We start from the raw sequence: 25,209 nt of genomic DNA on the forward strand, positions 1-25,209 counted from the left end.
ACTCAGTGTTGTTTAAAGATGAAATAGTCATTTCACCTTTTACTTCAAACATTTGTTACTCAGAGGATGGAACTTATTGTCTTTTCAGACAGTATTGGGAGAGTACCAACCTACACAATTTAAATGTTAAACGTGTAGCCATTTTGCTACCTGGTTCTGCTATTTTGTATGCGAGACCAAGCCCCAACTCAGGAATATTTATGTATCGTACTTTATTTTTTTAATATGAATGCATATAAGACTAAAATACAGGCTTGATACATACTCTCTAACGTCCATTTGGCACGCATACTAAAAGAAGACGGAACAGACAAAGAGCATGATCATTTCCAGGCTAACCTACTCTTTATTTAATGCAAATTACAGTACCAGGGAACTATTCCTCAGAGCACGCAAGGGGAATATATTTACACAGGTGCACATTTAGCTTACCTTCACAGAACAGAAGAAAAAAAAACATTTCAGTCACAAACGGAGGCATTCAAGTAGTAGTACTGTTATACAGGATGCTTTTGTAGTATTTTCCATGATTTTTCTTTTACCCTAGGTAGCATACTGTAAATGCTAGTATAATATATTATAATGTATTATATATTATACTAGCATGTATGCTTGCTTGTCTTGGGAACCTTTGTGGTGTTTTATTGAACTAGAGTTAGGGATAGGGGGAGGTGCTCAAACTTTTCTGTGGTGGCTACCAACACATCCATGAATGCAAAATTACAGCAAGCAGGAGACAGAAGAGAGGCTACATGACTCGACCTTAGGTGCTACTGAATCCCTCCCACCGCCCAAGTATGCCGACGGGAAGGAGAGGAGGCAAGAGGACAGATTAATAACAAAATATCCAGAGAGAAGAGACAGGATGCGTTACTGCCTCGGAGGATGACAACTACATCCTATTTTGGCTTTGGTAACAGAACCAACACTGTGATTAACACCGGCACGGTGCTGTGTTGTGTGTATATACATTTACATACACTGTATAGGAGGACCCCCTCACCTCACTTCATACCCCGGAGCCCTGTGCCAGAACTATGGTATACATGTGTGCGTGCAGCTGTGTCCCAAGATAAAGTATTAAAACACTCATATAATTGTGTCTTCAATTAAGGAAAATCTAAAAAAAAAAAATCTTACAATTAACAATGTCTGTATATTACAAGAAATGTGCAATGGAAAAAAAAAAGGGGGAAATGGTGCAAAATGGAGGGAGCTGATATTCAAGTGGGAACAGAGTGTGTGTGTGTGTGCGCATGTGTGTTGCAGGATAGCAGGACCTTCAAAAGGAGAGTCACAATGGGGGTGAGACAGTGATGGCGAGGGGGGGCTGCTGGGTGAGGAGGGAAACAAGGCGAAGGTGTATGAAAGCAAAGGCACTCCAAACTATAGTTACACTATACATGACTAGTTCTTGTTACAATAATACAGCTGTCATCTACTGTACAGGTAAGATTGAACATATGGCTGGATAAAGCTGATCATCATCATCATCATCTTCATCTCTACAATTTCCACAAACATCAGTTTTGCCCTGATTGCTTTGTTTTTTAAAATCTTTTTTCATGTCTCCATACCGTTTTTCGTCTTTGTTTTTGCTCATAAACAGTACATGGGTCTGCATATATACATACCATAAACATAAAAAAACAAAACCTGAAAAAAATAAACATACAAGTCATACATGTCAGAATTTTGGTGAGGCGCATTTATACTGTATATACAAATTCTGCTTTTTTCATTTCCTCTTTATTTTATTTTTTTAATGTAGTGAGTATTCTGTCGATGAGACGCTTGGACAGACTGTACCGAGTGGCTCTATGTGGGTGAGAACGAAGGCTAGGCTAACACTTCAGTCAGTGGTCACAACACGAGACCTCTCAAGGTGTCGAGGAAAGAAGTGTGGAAAGAGAATTCTTCACAGACCGGTTCAGCGGTTTGTCTACACTGCACGGTCACATCGCCACGGACAGAGTCAGTACGAAGACGGGAACTAGAGCAATGCCCTAAGTCCATCTACAGCCATAAAAGAGACAAGGAAGAGACTGCTGGAATCTAACCACACTCCAGCAAAGAAAACAAAAACACCACCATATCTAACTCTATTGTCCTTAGGCAGTGGCAAATATTGCCACTGCTCTGCCAGATAGGAGCTCACCATAATTGACATCTGAACCATTGTAGTTAATATACATATATCTATATATACTTTTATACATAAGGAAAAGTAATATATAAACTGTATGTATGCATGTTTGTATTGTATGTATATATTATACAAGCACACAGGACCAGATACATGTCACATCCAAAGACATCTGCCCAGGAGTACAAAACAAAAATTAAAAACAAGGTCGAGTAAAACAGCTTTTCTGACCATTTAAAAACAACCCGAGGCAAAAAAAAAAAATAATAATGTCCAAACTTTACCCACACAAGTGGACTGATTCTTTCCACATATATCAGGATCATCATGCACCCATGTGTGTGGGGATGTGCGTGTGTGTGTGTGTGTTTTTATGAGTATGTGTGTACCCGCGCGTGAGCCTCATGCCTTGTCTGTGGAGGTGAAGTTGAGAAGTGAAAGGGGTGGATGACCCCCCCTCCCACCCATACTCAGGCCATGCACTACAGGAGGAACCATAGGTGGGATCGGCCAGGAGACACATGAGGTCAGAGGTCATAGGATGCAGAAAAATGGGACATTTTGGAAGAGGACACACATGGGGGGGTGGCCAGGGGAAAAGCTCAGGACTTTGTCTACAGATTGTCCTCTTACAAACATTAGCAGGCTAGCATTGTGTATACATGTACAGTGTACTCTAATCAATAGTACAGTCAACAACAGCTCTGGCCCTGCGCTTTCTTTTCCTCTTTGAAAGGGCACAGAGAGACGCCTCTAACGGAGGATGGAGCAGAGTTCTAAGCCGGGTGAGCGGCCGGTCGGGGTGGGGGTGGGGGGGGGTTGGGGGTTGGTCAGGGATACTGCGTTTGTGGTTGTGGCGTGGGGCTGTTGAACCCGGACAGCGTTCGCATCACTCCGCTGCTGTTCAGGGAGGAGAGCTGAACGCACCCCCGGCCGGGGCAATGGAGAGGCCGTGGGCCGGGGCTGAGACTGGGGCGGGGCGGGGCGTCTGTGGGTTCAGGAGGTGGAGTTGGAGGCCGAGGCCGAGGCGGCGGTGGTGGTGGTGCTGGGACCGCGCTCTGTGCTGCTGCCATCTGCGGACAGGAAGAGGAGAGGGTCCTTCAAGTCAAACAGTTACTTGTGTGGAGTTTGTGGGGGGAGAGCGGTGAGCAAGGGACAGAGACACAAAAGGAGCTGCTACTAGGAGTCCAAGCTCATTTTGCAGGACTTTTAACACCCAGCTGGAGCCGCCAGGTGTAGGACAGTCCCTGGTTGTTTTAGGCGGCCTCAAGTATAAATGTGGGAAAGGAGGCGTTTTCAATGTTGTAGAAAAAGAAAGCAGTCAACTCTCCGGCCAAAGCAACTTGTGTAGCAGCATTAAACGTCCGCAGTCCTTTCTATACACCCCCTCAACAAGTTAAAATGATATGTATTGAGCTTTTTGAAGTTAGCGGCAGTGGAATTCACAAGTGGTAATTCTAACAGATAAATAGAGCCTTCAAGCTGCGTCAAAAACAGGGCCGGCTGAAGGAAGCGAGGCTCGGACCTGTGGTGGCAGAGGTGTTGGTTGGGGTAGAGGCGGCGGCCTGGCTGCGGGCGTGGGCAGGCAGGAGTATGGAGGCCAGAGAGGGATTACTGGATAACTCTGAAAGACAAACAGCAAACTTTAACCAATGGATAGTTCACCAATCCATCAGCACCCATTGTGATCATCTTGCTTTAGCTCAAAATGTTAACATTCGCTAGTTTACTTCGGTCCTCGACACCAACACAATGAGTTCATTTTGTGTGTGTGTGTGTGTGCGCGCGCACCTTGGGTGGTGAAGTTGAAGAGCGAGGGCTTCTCCCTCCCGTTGGGCAGTTTGACGTTGGGGTCGCGCAGCTCGTCAAAGAAGGAGTGTGCGCAGGCCTCTAGCGGGGTGAGGCGAGCCGTGGGCGTGTACTCCAGAAGGCGAGAGCACAGGGCGATGGCCTCTGGAGGCGTACGCGGCCGGAACACCTAAAACGACAGTTAGACACAAATACGGATGTCAGCAGGGACCACGTGAAGCTCACTCTCACGGGTTGGCAACAACACACACACACACACACACACACAATGACAAAGTATATCGCCAGTGTTTTTTATGAAGCCCATTGTATTAAAATGTAATCATTTGTTTTTAGGGGTAAAGGGAAGGCCCGCTGCCTGCTTATTGGATGACTTACTATAAGATCATCCATTAATGGAAGATCTGTGGGCGAGAAAATGTCTAGTCACTGTTTCCAAACCGTTTTATTTTCCCCGTGACTTCTAATGCACCGATATGAGAGCATGAAGTGGAGAATAAATGTATCCGATGTCGGCAGTGCAACCTGTCTGTAATAAACAGACAAGGCAAAGCACAGCCTGACTGAGCACGGTGCTCTTGGTGGTTGTGATGCAACACAGGTTCATTAAATATATATATATATACACTCACCGGCCACTTTATTAGGTACACCTGTCCAACTGCTCGTTAACACTTAATTTCTAAGCAGCCAATCACATGGCGGCAACTCAGTGCATTTAGGCACGTAGACATTGTCAAGACAATCTCCTGCAGTTCAAACCGAGCATCAGTATGGGGAAGAAAGGTGATTTGAGTGACTTTGAACGTGGCATGATTGTTGGTGCCAGAAGGGCTGGTCTGAGTATTTCAGAAACTGCTAATCTACTGGGATTTTCACGCACAACCATCTCTAGGGTTTACAGAGAATGGTCCGAAAAAGAAAAAACATCCAGTGAGCGGCAGTTCTGTGGGCGGAAATGCCTTGTTGATGCCAGAGGTCAGAGGAGAATGGCCAGACTGGTTCGAGCTGATAGAAGGGCAACAGTGACTCAAATAACCACCCGTTACAACCAAGGTGGGCATAAGAGCATCTCTGAACGCACAGTACGTCGAACTTTGAGGCAGATGGGCTACAGCAGCAGAAGACCACACCGGGTGCCACTCCTTTCAGCTAAGAACAGGAAACTGAGGCTACAATTTGCACAAGCTCATCGAAATTGGACAATAGAAGATTGGAAAAACGTTGTCTGGTCTGATGAGTCTCGATTTCTGCTGCGACATTCGGATGGTAGGGTCAGAATTTGGCGTCTACAACATGAAAGCATGGATCCATCCTGCCTTGTATCAGCGGTTCAGGCTGGTGGTGGTGGTGTCATGGTGTGGGGAATATTTTCTTGGCACTCTTTGGGCCCCTTGGTACCAATTGAGCATCGTTGCAACGCCACAGCCTACCTGAGTATTGTTGCTGACCATGTCCATCCCTTTATGACCACAATGTATCCAACGTCTGATGGCTACTTTCAGCAGGATAATGCGCCATGTCATAAAGCTGGAATCATCTCAGACTGGTTTCTTGAACATGACAATGAGTTCGCTGTACTCAAATGGCCTCCACAATCACCAGATCTCAATCCAATAGAGCATCTTTGGGATGTGGTGGAACGGGAGATTCGCATCATGGATGTGCAGCCGACAAATCTGCGGCAACTGTGTGATGCCATCATGTCAATATGGACCAAACTCCCTGAGGAATGCTTCCAGCACCTTGTTGAATCTATGCCACGAAGAATTGAGGCAGTTCTGAAGGCAAAAGGGGGTCCAACCCGTTACTAGCATGGGGTACCTAATAAAGTGGCCGGTGAGTGTATATATAAATAAAACAAGACATGAAAAAACATGTTCAACAGCCGGTCATTAGCATCGGCCAAATACTTGTTATAGTAATGTAAAGCATTAGCATAATGTAGCATAGCTACGTTTAAATGAATGAATGTAAAGAAAATCTCACGTTACTGTTTAGGGTGAAAAGCTTGAGCAACAAATTACCACGGAACTACGGAAGAATCATTTTTTAACTAGATTTTAAAGAATCGTGGCGTTTACTTAATTCTATGACAACTGATTGAGTCTTGAGCCTGTGTTTAATCAGTCTCCCTTCATGGGGGCTAAAAAGGTGCAGGACTCTTTAGGCCCAAAGCATCTCAGTTGGGTGAATCTGAGGAAGTTGGATACCTGCGGAGCGACAAAAGAAACACAAGCATGAAGACAAGAGATGAAGCAGCGGTGGATCTTAGAGAAGTAAAAAGGGTTCCTGTACCTGTTGACTCACCTTAGTCCAAGGATGTGCCTTAATCTGGGGGAACTTAAACTCGGTGTAGTTGGGGTTCATCTCACGAATCTGTTCTCGGGTTGGGGTCCCGAGAACCTGGAAAAAAAACACAACAGACAAGCTCAGGAACAAGAGCATTTTTTCAATAACTTTAATTCCTCATTAGATTGAAAAAGAAAAATGTATATTATCATGTATGAAGACTTTTAGGCCCTGGGGGTCACCGACCGTCATTACCTTGATAATTTCAACCAATTGATCCACTCCACTGTCACCAGGGAAGATCGGTTGTCCTAGCAACAGCTCTGCCAGAACACAGCCAGCTGACCACACGTCTAAAAAATAAAAATAAAATAAAAAAGACGAGTCACAGAAAGAAAGAAATGTCAGATACAAGAAAAAGAGCATGAAAAAACAAATAATTCAGATAAGCTTATATCTTCTTCCACAGTAAGCCTTTATCTTTACAATTAAATACATTTATGAGTAACATACAATCAATTATTGGCAGCAACTCATGAGCTGATGTGGAGCTTATGAAGTGGCTCAGGGGTTAAAGTGCCGACGGGGGCAGTGGGAGTCATCCTACCTATGCTGGAGGTGTAGTCGGTGGCGCCAAAGATGAGCTCAGGGGCTCGATAGTAGCGAGAGCAGATGTAAGACACGTTAGGCTCCCCGCGGACCAGTTGCTTCGCACTGCACAAGAAATTATAAGCACATCCTCATCAAACATGGATCTAAAGAAAAGCCTTGAAATTAAGACTTACAAAAATAAGTGAGAGGGCTTTTATGATTAAAAGAAAATAGGAAAAAAGCTGCCTACTTGCATATTATAAACTTACGTTGGTGACATTTTCAGTCAACCCCTTAAAATGTGAAGGAACATTTTTTCCACATACAAACTCTTCAGATAAGAGGAATCATTTAGCACAGCATAAGACCAACTTCTTCTAAATGAGTAGATTGACATTTGACAATCTCTTACAGAGAGTTTGATAGGGAGACTACTAAATATTTCCTGCCTGTATGCTAAATTTAAACCAACTGCCATCAGATGATTAGCTTAGCATAGCATTAAGACTGGATCCAAAAAGGTGAAGTAGTACTACCAGAACACATAAAGCGCTCACCTTAACAATATAATAAGAGACCACTGTTGAATCATCACAACATTTACCGAGTTACTGAGTCTCACCTGCCAAAGTCGCAGAGCTTGAGCACAGCGGTCTCTGGATCCAGCAGCAGATTCTGGGGCTTGATGTCCCGATGACAGATCCCAAAAGAATGGATGTAGGCCAGGCTCCGGAACAGCTGGTACATGTACAACTAAACACACAAACACAAAGCTCAGTTCCCACAACAGGATTAAAGTCTGGAAACAACCACTCAGAAGCACATTTCAGCCCGGTCGGGAACATTACATTTTGTCATGTTTGAACCAAAGTGTCTCGCATTGCCTCTTCAAATTCCTGAAACTTGTCAACAAGGCCTTGTGTAGATAAAAGAAAACCTGCGTCTGCAACTCCAAGACAGCTTTCTCTCCCCTCAGTCTGGGATTTGGGTTATTGGGATACACGTCGTACACCAAACATGTTTAGCAATCCAATATTATATGTGCCAGCTTTTCTAATTTTCCTGTACTGAGTAATACTCATCCTGGTGCCTGCAGTTAAAAAAACGACTGCTTCCTTTGTTTCATGGAACTAATAAAGTGTGTGCCTTTTTTCTATCATTTCACTGGAAATTATCCAGACTGGAGAAGCAGGCAATGTGCAATTACTTATTTGCCGTTGCAAATTATTTTCACATTTGCCTTACATATCCGTCAGTGAACATCCTTTGCCATCTGCATATCATTTTTTAAACAAAATTACATTTCATTTTTACATTGGCATCTTTTTAGTTTTTAGGAAGAGTTCTGCAAATGAAAGAATAGTGTAACAGACATTACATATTTGTGTCACAAAGCTAAATCACAGATCCTAGTCTGTCACGTGCAGCGGTTGAACACGCCAAAGTATTTTTAGTTTAGTAAATCTAAACACGAAGCACAAAATTAAGATGCAATTTTTTCACAACTCTTTGAATATAATATAATACTGTACTCTAATCTACTGACAGCAATGCTGCCATAACATATCGAATACATATTTTAGGGATGTTTGATTCATTTCTGTCTTTCCCAGGTTTTGTTAACAAAACCGCCCACACGACTTACTGTTGTGATGGTTAAGGACACACGGGGACGCGCGCACACACACACACACACACACACACACACACACACACACACACACACACACACACACACACACACACACACACACACACACACACACACACACACACACACACACACACACACACACACACACACACACACACACACACACACACACACACACACACACACACACACACACACACACACACGGACACACGGACACACACGGACACACACGGACACACACGGACACACACGGACACACACACACACACACACACGGACACACACACACGGACACACACACACGGACACACACACACGGACACACACACCTTGACATAAACCATGGGCAGAGTTTGCTTGGCTCGGCTGTAGTGTCGGGCCACTCTGTAGACCGTCTCGGGAACGTAATCCAGAACCAAATTCAGATACACTTCATCTTTCTGTTGAAGAGCAAAAGCATGTAGACAGGAGCAGAGAGTAAATTATTAGAATCAAGAAGATAACACAGTTTGCAAATCCAAGCAAAACAGATGCCGTTACTTTGAGTGTGACCATAGAAAACGGCACCCGTGACCTATAAATGCAAACATCTACGTCGGCTGCCAAATACGTTCATTCCGTGTCCCACCCTCCTTCCTCTGTTGGCAGTTCGTATACATCTCCCCACGTTCAGGAGCTCATTTGTTTTCTTCACAGTCAAACTGGGGAACGATACAGTACAATAGGAGGGCAGGAAATACACAACTGTACATCACATCGGCCTGCGCTCCGACAGGGACGTCTCTTCCTGGTTGGAGGAGGCCTTTATTGAAGGGGGGAGTTGGGCTTGTTAAGATGAGAAACACACAGACCCTGAAAAGAGGCTGAATGTGAAGATTATCCACCCAGATACTTTCTACTACTAAACACCACCCTGAAAGTCCCCTCCCTCGGACTCATAGCTTGTACGGAAAGGAAACCAGTTGCTCACATGTCTCGATACATCACACCGTTCCTTTGTGGGGAGGAATTTTCAGTGGGTGGTTTAAAAAGAACAAAAAAAATGTCCGCACCCGTTATACATCCCCAGCGGTGATGTAGTGACCTGCTAACCAGTGTCAAACACACCTGAGACAATAGGGAAAGGCTTACGACTCAAAGTAATTCAAATCATCGTCTGGCCTCCTATTTTGGTCTGGAGCCGTGTGTCCAACTCCACCTTTTAGCAGTGTCAGAGGACAGCGTCCACGAGCTCGCAGACAGACCGTGTGGCAGCTCAATGCGCTGCATGGTACTGCTCCCCTTCCCACCGTCAGACACGTGCACACACGTACACGGTGACTGAATGAAATACCGTCTCAGGAGGAGGAGCCTCCTAAAGGAAGAGAATAGCTGCGTCCCCCCCCAGCGTGTGTCTCTCACAATGCCATGTGTGTGTGCGTGCAGTGCACCCACGAGCAAGCTCCCATTGATAACATTTGTGACGACTAGAAGGCACGCTCCGCCTCCTGCTAGCGCCACCAAAGCTATATTTAGCCTAGCAACAGCGATGACTCATTTCCTGCCTCATTACAAAGCCACTTCCGCAGCTCCCCCCCAAATAGTGAACCAGCAGGGGGGGGTGTGTTGAGCTCCTTGTTCACTCCCAGCTAAACAATTCAGCCTTTAATTTGCTGTGAAAAACTGCACCTGAACAACCATCTCAGAAATGAATCATGAACGGTGTATGACAGGAGGATTGATGGTAAGCCATGGGCACGTGTGCACCAGTCATCTACAAGGGGCTGCGATGTTAAGTGCAACGGGCCTACACTATTTTTGCCTGACGCCTCAGAACAACTATTGCGAACTGCGGGTGAAGCTGGAGGTTTTGGGGCAGTGCCTGGTCGCCGAAGGATGAGAGCTCTGTGGACTAACATGGAAACATAGATCTATCACTTAGGCTTGACGCTGACTAGCACAGACAGATAACACTCGGGGTTGGATTACCAACCACACAGAGTGCACAACTGCCTCAGAGCACAGTTCTCCACAGGCCCCAAATGCCCCCGCTGTCCATTTATTCCATAGACTTATGGAAGCTCTTGTTATTATTAATACATATTTTAAAAGAAAAGGTGTATTTAATGAAATTGCCCCACCACTCATTACCACTCCTACACAAGGACAGACAGTACTTTGAGTTCTGGCTCTGACTGAAGTGAACTGAATATTTATTGCGCTTCAACTGAAGCCTTCAGCTTTACGGCGAGCAGGCAGCAATGCCGATATGAATGTTCATCAGCGCCGATGGATATTCAAAAAGTTACCACAGCGGAGGGCAACTCTGTGTCAGCTCTTGGCGAGTGCATATTTGAGTCAATCCTCTATTTGCTGACCCGCCCACGCTGTTTGGACCCGAGGACTTCTGTTTCAAAGGCATTCTACAAGTGGTTAAAGGGTAAGAGCAAAAGCACACGGCGTGGTTCCAGCACGCCAGCAGTTAGACAAAACTACCTGCTGGACCCCAACAGCACCCCATCCCATCTCTGCCCCGCCCTCCGCCTTCTCTGCCACTCTCCATCCATCCGCTATGCTCCTTATTCGGGGGATTCACCCTTTGCCTACTTCTCTCCCCCCAGCAGGATCTCTTCTCAGAGTCGAGGCTCTGCGGGTGGTAAATCCTCATTCCAACAACACACTGCCAGTGCCCATAATTAGACCACAGTGACTTGGTGAGGGGGAATGGGAGGAGGGAGAAGAAACTGACACGTGAAGGGAGGACTAACACAAGTGGGGCTTGTGTTAGTCCTGTGTCTCCCCCCCCCCCTACCCACACACCCTGTAGGTTATCTGTAGGTTATCAAAATAGCAATCCCCGTGATTGCAAAAGTCATGTTGGGAAGCTGCAGGGTCATTTCTTGGGACACGTCACAGCTGTCAGTAGAAATCAGCGGCGGGATTCCCAGAGGTCAGTGCCCACATGGTATGAGGCAAGGGGGCGGAACTGGGCGGAGCTTAGAGCACTAACGGGAGGCACGGTGAGTCTATAATAACCCCTTCTATAATCCTCCACAGATTTCCTTGGCCTCAGTAGGTGCACAACGTGGAAGCATTCCTGACTGCAGAGTCATGGTTAGTCCCGACAGCCTGTCTGCCAGGTCCGTGTCTATATTTGACACGTGGACCTCAGCTGGTGCAGTGACACAGTCCAGCCATGTAGTCTCCAGGAGAGAACACCAATGGGCGACACAGAGAGGGACTTCCCTATTGAGGCCGGGAGAAGGACATTAAACCGTGCAGCTGGCAGGAAGTGAGTTCAAAGGCCAACACAGCTAAATACAGAATAAATGTAGTCATGACACTGGGTCCTGAACATGGGAGAAAGCTTCAAAGATCGCAGCAAACTGCGTGGTCAAGTTCAGTCAACTTGATTATGATTTTTTTTTTATGTAAATGAGTACTTAAAAAGAAATACTACACTTGTAATAGTGATATTAAAACAATGAATAATGCAGTCCAGAAACAAAGCACACTCAGTCCACAAACCTTGTCTCCACTGGAGTAGAAGAAGTAGCGCAAGCGGACAATGTTGCAGTGGTCCAACTTCCTCATGATCTGCAGCTCGCGGTTCTGCACAAAATAAAAACATGAAGGACACATTACATTTTTTTCACATATTACATGCAAAATTCACGCTGAAGGCTCAATAAGTGACACTGGGGGCCTTTTTGGAGAGACTTTCTGCTGGACCCACAGAACTCTGAGGGAGAGGTCTAAGCGTTACTTACATGACTGGAAGTTTAACATCACATGCCAGCAACATTAGTTACATGTCACTACCATAATAATGGCTATAGTAGGGCCTTAAAGAATAGTGATTAAATAAATAAAACTTTACGTCGCTGTGTCTTATGGCAGAAAACCCAAACGTCAGCAAGCATTTATGAAACAATTATCTCCTTGTCAGCCACGTCACTGTCACCAGCTGGAATAAATCCCACGGGCTGAAACATGACGACACAATTAAGCATTGTGAGGAGGCAACAATGACAAGAGAACCACAGAAAAACCACAAAAGGAAAAACAACACAAACCCATCTGATAAAAAGATATGACAAAAGAAACATGTTAAAGTAACAGTTGCCTCACCGCTCACTGGGCCACAAGAACAAGACCCAAGCAGTGGACCCTGGAAGAGCACCTCGTCTACTACATGTGTGTCCATGCAGGAAATGTTTGTGCATATGGAGGAGACATCCAGCATTACGTAGAGCTCCAACGGCTTCATTACAGTTCACATCCTCAGTCTCCATCCCTCCTCATCACAGTGCCGTGTGTTGACTTAAACTAAAGTGCTTGTGTAACATCTGGACTCCACTGCAGGAGGTGAATGGAGAACTGTCAGAATCCAGAGAACAGAAAGAAAGCAGAACGCAGGGCCAAATGTCAAAGGGAAATAGTGTTTAACGCCGCTTCTACTTCCCAGTTTGGCTTTTGTTTTTTCAACGTCCTCAGCTACTTGTAGAGGATGAGGTTCTGTACCGTTACTGATTTTACCAGAACTGCATGAAGAGCCCATGCATAAATTCAATGACTAGTATTCTGAATGGGAGGTTATTACAGCAAGGATTTTAGAATGTGGGATTTACATTTAATTACTATTATTTGCATGAATATGAAATCCTCATAATACTGAACGCTCATTTCCGTTTTTTAAATTCAATATTTGGGATAATTCATTTCTGTAAACCTCCAAGTCTGTAAGAACTCAGAGTACGCAGAATAAAATAATGTATGCGGGCAAAAACCTTTCTGGGGGATCAGGGTTTGTTCACCAGGGGCTAATCGTTTGCTCTCCAAGGCAAGACCTGATAAATAGTCACAAAACATTTGAAGATGCCACTTTAGAATTCAGTATATTTTTCACAACCATCTAGCATTTGTTAAGATAATGTACTTACATTATCCTTGAGACCTTAAACTAATGAAATTTAAAAACAAATAAAATGTCCTCATCAATTATCAAGAGTCCAAGGTGATGTCTTGAAATTGCGTTCTCTTTCTTACAATCTCAAACCCAAATAAAACACGTTTATTTAAAAATGTAACGAGCAATTATAAATAATGGGATCACCATTATCAATTAGTAGGCTGAATGTTTCCGCTCTACAGCTTTGAGACAGTACATTGAGAAAGTGCCTGATGAGCCACTGATTGGGGCACTAATGAGATCCCCCGGTTACGTGGATCAGGGCCATGCTGACTTGCGCAGGGCGAAAGGCTGCTGTCCCTCCAGACTTATATGCCACTGCATGACGATTTAATCCCCTCGTTTTTTTCATCCACAGAGCAGAGCGAGTACTTCTGCCCACTAAAGCAGGACCTCATCTCCCAGCTCATTGTCCTGCTGTGGACTGTCACCCCGGTCAAATTCACTTAGAGGCAGCGACAAATGGTACGGTCCTCTAACCATGCTCCCCCCCCCCCCTTACACAAATACCTTCAGCGCACACGCACACACCATGAAGTGACATCATAGCTTATCTTGGTCACTGACCAGCCATCAAAGGCAACGTGCACTGAAGGCAACGCCCTGGTCTTCTTGCAGTGGGTTAGCGGGATTGTTTCAGGGTGTGTGTGTGTGTGTGTGTGTGTGTGTGTGTGTGTGTGGGGGCGGGGGTCTGTTGTGTGTGAGAAAAGATGGTACCATATGGAGTAGGAGCAGACAGGCTGTTGAGCAGCCCTGACTAGCTCCAGTTTATACTGCAGTCAAAGCTGCTGACCCGTCATCCTCCAGCGTGTCAGCGGCAGACAGATGGAGAGCAAAGAGGGACAAAACCACATTCAGAGCCCACACACACACACACACACACACACACACGCACGCACGCACGCACACTATGGTTAAAGGACAAGGAATGCAGTGACAGTTTGTAAACTGGTTAATGAGTCTGTCCCGTCAACCACACCTTGAGTTGGCCTCTAAGAACTTTGACCTCCTTGCGCTGCCCAGGGAAATATCTTAACTCTTCGAAATAGAAATTAATTCAAAATAATTTTGTCAAAGTTAGTGAAACAAATGTAAATGCGAATATATTGGGGAAAGCTGTGTCGCTGGTGAGTAATCCCAGTAGCAGGGTGGTGTTTGCTGGATTGTGTCCAGCTTCATTGTAAGGAAACATGTCACCCTGTGACACAGTGTGGCTCAATGACGCGTTTAGATTTGGGAGACCAATGTAACGCAGAACAATGCAGAGGAACAGCAGGCTCCGACACTTGGTCACCGAAACAATGGAAACACAGAAGGGTCCCTTGACAATGTTGTGTCCGTGTCATTATCACCACACACATTCTGAGTTAATGGGTGTGCATTATTGATGATTGAGTTCTAAGCCAAGGATGCATTTTCCAATAGTATGATACAGGATCGCTCTAATGGGAGTGGACGAGGACCTATCCCATAATGCAACAGCAGTCTATTCACAGGATTACGCTTGTGTACGTGTTTGTGCGTGCTACTGGGAGTAAATAAGGCGTCCACACATGTAGGACTGGCTTGGTTCTGTTGGCGCAGGCTCACTTCACAGATGAACGCCCCATCCGACAAGAAAACTAAAAGTGCAGAGAGAAAACTTTTGACGAGAAGAAGAAAATGGAATGCAGGTGTTTGGATAAGTTTGAGTGTTGGGGCGGATACACACACTTACTGGCAGTCATGTGAGAAGTCTTAGCACGCCTTTTCCCTTATTTTTAATTATTGACGTCGAGAACCGGCTTGGCAAAGAAGGTAGACGCTTTGCTCAAAAGATTTCAAACTAAAAAGATAAGCATATGGGTGCTGTTCACCAGCAAAGAGTGTAACAAAGCAATCTGCTAATGTGTCCTGCTAACCACAGGATAACAGGATGCGACTTTATCGCGGCCAGCAGCGCGCAGTCAAAAAAACGCTCGCGTCCCGAACAAAATGAGGATTGTGTGACAGATGGTCGACACCATTAAAGAAAAAGGGAACATCGTTTATCTAGTCTTTGGACGATGAGCACCCGCTGAAAAACTTTAAAAAGGTTACCCATTAGGTCACTGAGCTGCTTGAGGATTTAGCTGAACCGGTTGGTTAAACTCAACGGTCCCACGCTGGAGCTCAAACACATCCAACTAAACTTTAGTGACACATTCACTGTTCCTGGCTTCTCCTTTAACACACCTCTGCTCTGCTTAGAGGAACAAGAGTAGATAAACAAAATAAAGCACACCGCCCTCAGAGCGGAGGCATGGGGAGTCCATAGAACAGCGCTGTCTTACCAATTCAGATCAATTCAGATCACACCACATTGATGAGCTGGTTTGCCATGTCTGTCCCTAAATGAGCCTTTACATAACTTATCACAGCAAGTAAAATCCGTGCATACAGACTTCAAAATCTGAAAGTTAATCTCATTTGCTATTTTATTTGAGTAGTGCACCAGCCTTCGAACCAGAGCCCTGCTCCAGCGTGTCCCGTAAAAAGGACTATTTTGTCCTTTTAAAAATACACCATTCATTTTCTTGCAGCTGGTTGGCTGAACTCGGCACAAAGACCGGCTACTAGTTGCTGCTGATTGAAGAATTCGGTTACTTATAGAGTCTTTGCCAAAGTATCTAACTAATCCTTTATAAAAGCGGCCTCTTATCAAGGTGTTATATCCTCTATTGTAAATTACATGATGTTCAAATGACCTGCAATCACAGAGTGTGAGGTGTTACAGCACCCATATGGAAACCATAAAAGTCAGACGTAGTATACCTCATCCTGTGTTCTTTGGCTTTATGTGTCTTGGTCTGTGAAAGCCAGGGAATGTGTGACAGACACAACAAACTAAAGTGTTACGCGTGTAGAAGGGACCGACGCGACCCTGGACACAACATTTTAAAAACATCTTGGTTCTTGCTTTTTTCCATTTTCTTCTTTAAAACCTCCTCGGACAAACGTTGACAGACCCAAGTTTGCTTAAAGCAAATATTGAAAAAGGAGAAATCTGCATCTTCCAATTACCAAAAAAAGTAGAAAGTGAGACGTAAAAGAACGCATAAAGAATTTCTAAAAACGAATAGACCCTTTTGCAGCAACGGTGCTATGTGTCTCATCTTTATCACAGTAGGCATTTGTTAGAGCTGTTTCAAGGGGTTTGTGGTGCCATTAAATTATAGTCTAATACAGCCTAATTTAGTTTGTCCGCCCCCATCAATGACTGTTGGCTCCTCTGATAATAAAACCTCAATGAAGGTGGGATGTATTGCAGCGCTGCTGTACTAGATTGCATCACGTTAAGCTAGCTGCACCTAAAAGTGTATGGTTTGAAGAAAAGTGAACCAGGATTCTGACACGGATCCCAGTATGATAACGCGTTGAGCGTGTTTGCAGGATTACGCGCATAAATAATTAGGGCAGTTGGCTTTGCAGCCCCCTCTGCCCTGAAGCCGATGAACTTAATGAGAATCTTAACAGCTGTCCTGCAGGCTTGGCAGTCACAGGACTTTTATCTGCGAGCTGGAAGCAAGCAGCAGGGACACAGAGGGCCCCACAAACCGAGGAACAACAAGCCGTCAGTCAAATCTATTTAAGGCACAGGAGGAATTCCTGTGGAGGCCGGCGTGGAAGGAAATGTGACATTTCCACGGCGGCAACTGTATGAAACTGGACGAACGACTGCTCTGAGATGAGTGCCAACGGGTTCAGGTTTAGTTTGTGGGAAAAAGATGAAATAAAGAATCTGCCACCGCTACCACACACACACTTCCCTCAAATACACACATTAAAACAAAAACAACAGGAGGTTTTGTCTCTTTGTTGGCAGCTGCTCTGATCTCCCTGTTCCCGTGAAGGATCTCTCCATTCACTCTCTCAGTTAATTCCGTCATTCAGAAAAGTACGAGCGCTTGCTGCTTTTGATCCGTCCTCAGGCGTCGTTTCCTGTCGACGAGTCAGACAGTTTTCTTCTTACCTTAAATCGCTTGTCTTGCAGGACCTTCTTGATGGCCACCATCTCTCCCGAGTCGCAGAGTTTGGCCTGGTAGACGACGCCAAACGAGCCGTTGCCGATGACCTTGGTGTCCGTGTAGCTCACCTCCTGTGGCCGGTCGGGGCCTTGGCCTGGGGTGGCCACGACTGTTGTTACCTTGCCGCCATCTTTATCTCCTAGAGAGAGAAAGAGAAAGATGAAATAGACAAGTAGTGACATGCACAGATTCTAGGAATCTAGGAGTGGTGTTTAAGGTGTTGAAGGGAGAGCAAACGAGGCTTCGCTAAGACGAGGCTTCGCGAACGTCAAACAATGGGGACAAATGGACTTTTTTTTCTTCTTTCTAATGTGACAAATCCTCCGTCGTCCCCCACATTTGTTCCAGCTGTAGCTGTGCTTGTACTGATCAGCTCCCAGCTGACTGACTGTGAACCATTGCTGAGCCCTAACAGAGTGCCCAAGCTCAGAAGATTGTCTTTCTGAATGCACCATGTACCTGCAGTGGTGAGACAATAAAGACTAAACCCGGAGGAGGAAACAATCGCCCGCATGTGAGTGCTCCTTAACGCGCACAGACAGGAGGCTCCTTGGAAGGACAGCAAAATTCCAGGATAATTATCGGTGTAAAAGCATGCGCTAATAAGCCTGTATATGATGCTTATGCACAGATTGGAGATTTTGCACACTCCTCCTCCTCCTCCTTCCTCCTCCTTCTTCCTCCTCCTTCCTCCTCCTCCTCCTCCTCCTCCTTCCCCCCCCCCCCCCCCCCCCCCCCGCAGGCGCTCCTCTCTTGTCAGTCAGGAGCAGCTCTGCTCCCCTGAGATCTCCACGCGGAGGCTTTTTCCTGGTGAGGTGAGCCTTCCCCCACCAAAGTGTCAAGGAGCAGAATTCACATTAGCTGGCAGTCAATATGACAACCGCGTGCGTGCGTGCGTGCGTGCGTGCGTGCGTGCGTGCGTGCGTGCGTGCGTGCGTGGTGGTGGCAAAAAAGCAGGCCGGCTCCAATCTGACATGCTCTCATATTAACTACAAAAATGTGTGCTGCAACACCTGCTTCCCCCCCCCTTTTAAAACAACTAGTCATATTAGCATAATCCTCTTTTGCACCAGCAGCCCCCGCAGCAGAGGAAGGTGGCACTCGGGCCAAAAACGCCCCCGCACCTCAAATAGGCATTTTGTGAATGAAATTGTAAAATGGTTCTAAATTTAGGTTTTTGGGTTGCCACGGCCGTCATTTGTCATTAACAGCTCACAGTAGGTACCAAATCACGTTGCCGCGCGGATTTGTGCTGCTTTATTAATCGCAACTGCTTCCAGAATCCCGGGGTAATTTAATAGATAGCCCGTGCAGCATAACGTGGGAGAAGTCCGGCTCCACGACCACGTGTCCGTGTGAGGCGGTCGTGACCATCCAATGCGGACATCTGCTCACTTCCTGTTACTGAAGATGTGATTATGATCCGAGGATAGGGAAAGGGAGGAGTGTCACTCTCCAGGATCGAGGGTAGAAAGACAAACTGAGGACGGATTCTGTAGAAAGAGGAGTATACAAGAGGAAGGAGGTCGGGGGGGCACTTCCTGTCAGTAAGACCTCACAGGGATGCAATCAAGGGACGACCAGGCAATCAGATTGCGATTTTCTTGCACGTCACCGACTGGAAGCCCACAATATCCCGCACTAGTCTGATATAGACCACAAAGTGTCAATTTTCTCACCAATTTCTCTCAATCTTATTACTGGCAGCTCACATGGCAATAAAGTCATATTTCTTTCATTATTATTTAATTTACGTTGGATAAATTTTCCTTATAATCTAGAAGCCTATTTTAACTGAACTGAATGAAGCCCCAAATGAACTATCTTATAAGAACCTTGTAAAAACCACATAAATGTAACTCACAGACTTCACAGAGAAAAGCACAATCACCTTGCAACACGTGCTTGAAGCAGGACCATAATTACTTTGCCAATTAGCCTGTCACAAAGAAATAATTAGCGTGACAAATCCCGCTGCACGATTTCTGGTTCATGTGCTGACATCACTGAGCCGGAGAGTGACACAGGAGGGACAGCTGCTGCGACTTTTAGCCAGATGCGTCACCGGACTAGCTGTGCCCCCCAACATGTGTGCCCAACCCGGGACACGTATCATAGGTTCCATTTAAAGTTAGGGGAGGAATCTGACTTTGTCTAAATACAGACAGCTTGGAAGGAAATGACCGAAATGCTGACGCTAAATCACTGATTTAGGTAGTTAAGTAGTCACAGCCCACTCTATTACAGTCAAAACGCAGATATACTCATTTAAAAACTGCCTTGAGATTGACGCCAGGCTGAAATGATCTCTTCAAATTCAAGAGACTCAAGGGCAGAAATTCTGCATTCCTAACAAAGAGAACACTTTTATATCATTGCCCTTTTGAGCTCACACACACACACACACACACACACACACACACGAGCACACACACACATATAAAGAACAAGGATTTAATACTTGAAGTTCCTGCAATAGACACCCACTTTGGATGCAATATACGAGGAATAATACGCAACCTTGATCTACGAGACACCGTTGGGTTGCAGTAATGCTATTCGTATATTCATTGCCTTGGGGCTCATTTCACACCCTTCATGTTGGGTCACCACATTACATGTCATTCAGCTGACGCTTTTATCCAAAGCGACGTACAATAAGTGCATTTCTACATAGAGATACAAACTCATGAGAACAAGTAACAAGAAAGTACAATTTTCATCAAATAAGCAGTTTCAAAACATGTTATAAAAAAGTGCCATTATAAGTACAATTTAAGTGCTATCATTTGTTAGTGCTACGGTTTGCTAGTGTTTTAGTCAAGGTAGAGTAAAGAGGTGTGTCTTGCTGTGTGTCCACGAGTGAGTGTCACAGAACGTGCATACTGTTGATGTGCACATTCCTTTCTGATATTTGGCCAACGCATACAATCCTCCATGCATCAATGTTTTAACGGTTTGGCTGTCGCAGTTAAATGACATCACACATACCGAACCGTGCTGGAACTTCATACACTGAGGCTGATTACTATCACATCACCATCAATCACTTGGAAATGCACTCAAGTAATTTGGTTAAGATCTTGTTAAGTGTGCTGAACACATTAAAGCTTTCAGACTACAAGACGCAGCGAACTGGGCTGCGGGGCAAATGGACATTTGTCAGGATTGTATGACCAGACTTGTTAAGATTCCTGGACAGCAAAGTATGCACGGTGATAATGTGTGCAGGTACACACACACACACACACACACGCATGCATAGAGCAGAGTGTTCCAGCACTGCTGCAAGAGTGAAGAGATTCTTGACACGACTGGAACATCCAGTCACAAAAATGTTTGGCTGAGCAGAGCTCGGATTAAGACATCAAGGCATTGGTGGGTTTTTCAGCAGACAACCTAGTGGGTGGATAGCTTTGAGACATCGCAGTGGTGTGCAGTCTGCAGAGTCACGGCTGCCCGGCCCTGCCGACACACATACTACACCCAGCAGACACCGCGCAGGCTGATCATCTGCTCACATCCACCAAAGACTCAGCTGGGTTTTACACCCTGTGAGGGATTCCGACGGGTCTCGTCTCGTCTGTGAATTGCTTACGGTTTTGTTCAGAACCCTAAAAGCGTGTAGCCTAATGGTTGGTTCAATTTTCTCCCATCATCAATCGCAAAGACAGGAGAGCGGGGCTGTGAGGAAAGGGGGGAAAAAAGGAAAAGAAGGAGAGTGGGAGGGAGCTGCAGCTTTGAAATGCTAAACAGGCTCATTGTTCTTGGCCAGCTGCCTCACCCCAAAAAACAAAATCAAAGAGAGCTCATGTGGGTGTGCAAACGGATGTGTGTGTGTGTGTGTGTGTGTGTGTGTAGGAGGGGGTAAGAGTGTTCTACACACTGAATACAGCTACAGCTGCTTGAGATAATCTACCGTTATTCACACACACACACACACACACACACACACACACACCAGGGTAATGGTGGATGACACACTGGAAGTATGTGCCAAAGTAGATAAAAACCAGGTGAGATGTGTTATGCGAATTTAGTTCAAAGTACAATTGTGACGCAGTGGAAATTGCAAATTGTGTTTCTACGAATGACTAATCGGATTTGAGAGTATTATTTTTTTTCTTAAATCTAAAGTCACTTGGAAAACTCATTATTTCAAAAGCAATCCGTACACTCCATTTGAGTTCAAAGTGAAGATTTGGTGCTTTCCATTGTCTTGAAAAATCAGGGCAGAAGCAACATCATTTCTCGCTGAAAAAGCCAAATACAATTACTTCCATCGCGTATTTTGTAAAAGCATTTTCCCTCAAAGACGTGCCAGCCAAAGGACAAGTACCTTTAATCCAATACTTACCTTAATAATATGTCCCACGACCGCTTCGCCATAGACGTGTTAAGAGAAGCCAAAGACGCAATGCTGCCACATTGAATCAAGAGGCGTTCTCTCACTAGAGCTCAGTCATTTGGGAGGGTCACCTGTGGATCGACTAGTTCATGTCTTGTAAAGCTCAAAATGTAAATGTCACAAGAATTGTTAACCAAACGGGCCACCTCCTATTGGACCCAATTGCTCCACCCAATGGAAAATACCATTGCCAATGGCTTCAGCTATCGACTTCGGGATGACTATTGATTATGGGGCGGCCAAAAAGCAGAAGCAGATATTTGTTCAGTTGTAATACAGTTTGAGAGAACATTGCTCCTTTGTGTATTTAAAGATGTCACATGGGACATCCATGCAAATCAAATTCTTGCCACTGGGAGGGTTGAACACCACCTGCTAGTAGAAATCAAATTATCAGACTTTTAATGATGTATTGGCTTACCAGATGCGCCACCTAATGGGGTGTTTTTATTCTTCTTTAAAAAAAAAAAACAACATATAAAGCGTTGTGACAAAACTACAGCAAGGTTAAGCTCAAAAAGGTCAGCCTTAATTTTGGTTCTAATTCAGTACGTTACATCTGAAGATAAATTAGGCCACAGAATCACAACGCCTTTTACACCGCAGAGCATTGAGAACATCATCGGCAACACAACACACAGACAGGATCGCACAAGTGTTTCGACATCCAAATCTGGGGCAAGATATGTATTAAGATTTGGGATAGGTGTGCATCTTCCTCTGTGTGTGTGGGACTAGTTGAGAGTGATTTCAGGAAGAGAGCCTCAGCCTGAAGCCTCACCCCAGTAACACACATCACAATCTGCATCACTGGTCTGAGGCATCACTAACATTCCATAACAGACTAAATTTCTCGCATCACACACGCCCTAAATGTGTGCCTGCATGCAAGATAGGAAGAAAGGGTCGGTACACTAGGTGTCTCCAGTCAGTGCAGATGTGAACAATGGGGGACATCATCTTAGCCGGACCACTCGTGAATATTGTCAATATTAATCTGTTATATTTTGTATTTTGAGTCTCGTAACCCCATCTTTATTTTGTCCCATCTTATTTGGTCCTGACTTAAATACTTGGACCATCTGCATCACACACAGGCAGTGTGAGGAAATGCTACAGAGACAGTTTGTGAAGTGGAAAGAAGCCATTTGGGGAAAGTCTGTAACTAGAAGATAATATAAAGCAGATATCCAAAATAGATCTGAGGAAGGACCAACTCTCATCATCTCTGCAGGCATTCTAAAACCAGCCTCGGGCACGGTGACCCCACGTGTCTTGGTGTTCAGGACAAACTGGGTGTCACCCTCACGCCTGTCGTTGCGAAGGCCGACTTGGACACGGCCCAAATGATCGCTGAGAACCAGCCCTCTCCGGGGATCACGTCAGTTTCGCCCAAGTCACCCTGTGGTGCCACCTCCCGCTGTGACAGTTGCGTAATAGATCGGCCCGATCGCTTTAACTCAATTACGCAGACGCTTGGTGCCGTGTAGTAATACAGCTCCGAGACCTAATCTGCATCCAAGTGGACAATAATCCGGCCCGATCTGCAGTGCGAAGAGAGGGCTCGATTTTTGAACCTGGGTTCGTGCCAACCGTCCCTCCTTCTGGCCCGGCGCGGCGCGGCCTGCTAACACTGGTCACGCTGACCGGCCTCGGGATCGCGCGTCAGAGGGTAACGGTGTCTGCTCACACCGAGGCAGGGTTGTGTGCGTGTGTGCGCGTGCGTGCACGCAGGGCGTGCATGTCCGTGCGTGTGCTACTCAGAACCGCCCGGTCTCGGTGACACCGGTATATGACAGAGCTAAGCTAGGCTACCCGGAGCTAACGTCATGCTCGCTTTTTTCCCCCTTTTTCTTTTTTCAAACCCGGTTTGCGTGAAGACGTGCAACGTTAACACCCCGCGCTGGGGCCCCGGTGCATGCAGCAAAGGTAAGGCAGGCTAGAAATACAGGAGGGGGGAGGAGGAGGAGAAGGGGGGGGGGTACTTACTGCTGACTTTCATGCTGCCGAAAGCCGAGGGCTGCGGCACTGGTTTGCAGCTCTCCGCGAAGGATGTGGTCCTGGGCCGACCAGACATGATCCGATCCCTTCGATTCTCTCGCGTCCCTTCTCTCTCGCTCACGCTCTTGACTTGATGCAGTCTGTGACTTGCTAATCGGCGGCACTGGTCGCTTGGCCGAACCTTCTCATCCGAAAGAAGGATGAGAGTAAATTGAAAAAGCACTATAATCCCTTTATCCCGCTAACGTTAAGTTCCTATCACCTAAAAATCTTGTCCTTCCCTAGCCATCAACGGCCAATCAGAGCAGCATTTTCCTCCTTAGATTCCAGTTTGTTGCTCTCGGCGGACCTTTTGAAGACACGTCTCCGACTAAAATAGTCATGAATCTGGCCTCTCCCTGTGCGTCCCCCTCCGCCCCCACCTCCAATAAAACCAATCCCGATGTCTTTCTGGGTGAAGAATCCTCCTTCACAAAAAGAAGGGCGAGATCGAGTGTTAGGAGAGCTGATCCCGGCGCGGTTCTGCGGTTAATGCGGCGTTTTTCCTCGACAGTTGGGGACACATGCAGTGGCTCTTCATATCCCGATGTGGAGGCTCGGTGATCCGACTGCCATGGCGGCTCCCTCGCTATAGCCTAGCCTGCGGACCGTCCAACGGAAAATCTGCCAGTTGTCACAGTTTTCCTCAACCAATTCGGTGGCTCCGCGCGGAATCAAAAGGCCGCCCTTGTTGCCTCAAATGTCGGTGTCCTCGCCGAGGCTTCCGGGCCAGCGACTCTTCGGAAAGCGATGGTCTTTAGGTACAGAGTGCGACGATACCGAATCTCTTTTTTCATTCCTTCCCCATAGGGTTTTGGGCTCGCTGTCTTTGTCGCTACGCACGTTACTTGCGCAGTTTCCGTAAAAGGTTGCAGGGATTGCTCCGCCGTGGTGGGAGGAGGTTCACGCTGGTGGCGTAGGCGTGCATGGGGGATAGAAAAAGCTGTGAACGCGCACACGGGGAATCTGGGGTCGCCGATGTAGCCAATCAGATAGGGTATCCGCCAGTAATGGGCGTCAACTGTGTTCCTGCGGTACAATAGGAACGCCGCTTTTGAGTGTCACGTGATATAGTTTCGCGGCACCGCCCTCACGACGTCAGAGGAGTCTTTCCCCATGCCGCGACGGGGACAATGGGCGTATTGCTCCCAGGACTGATACCTTTGTCAGCCAATGGCGCTCCAAATGCAGACTGTCAGTTCAACTTGGACCCAGCTGTCACAGAGAACCGGTGGTCATGCAGCGCTGTTGCTATGTTGGTCCCAGAAG

At 46.0% G+C, this 25,209-nt stretch overlaps 1 protein-coding gene across 2 annotated transcripts; it reads right to left on the minus strand.

The window, feature by feature from the left end:
* Positions 1-322: 322 nt before the first annotated feature.
* gsk3ba (glycogen synthase kinase 3 beta, genome duplicate a) lies at positions 323-24,855 on the minus strand. Of its 2 annotated transcripts, none has more exons than XM_037488322.2 (11): positions 23,890-24,855; positions 17,438-17,631; positions 12,003-12,086; positions 8,825-8,935; positions 7,461-7,591; positions 6,855-6,961; positions 6,503-6,600; positions 6,254-6,361; positions 3,938-4,124; positions 3,672-3,770; positions 323-3,219 (listed from the first exon to the last, which is right to left on the minus strand). In XM_037488322.2, exons 1-11 carry the CDS (start codon positions 23,975-23,977, stop codon positions 3,143-3,145), a joined length of 1,284 nt encoding a protein of 427 aa, XP_037344219.1. In that variant the 5' UTR covers positions 23,978-24,855; the 3' UTR covers positions 323-3,142. The 2 variants fall into 2 exon arrangements, with proteins under 2 accessions (XP_037344219.1, XP_037344220.1); XM_037488323.2 differs by having other exon boundaries at positions 6,266-6,361; positions 23,890-24,854.
* Positions 24,856-25,209: the final 354 nt, after the last annotated feature.

This window comes from Pungitius pungitius, chromosome 10 (genome assembly GCF_949316345.1).
Source record: "Pungitius pungitius chromosome 10, fPunPun2.1, whole genome shotgun sequence".
Lineage (NCBI taxonomy): Eukaryota > Metazoa > Chordata > Actinopteri > Perciformes > Gasterosteidae > Pungitius > Pungitius pungitius.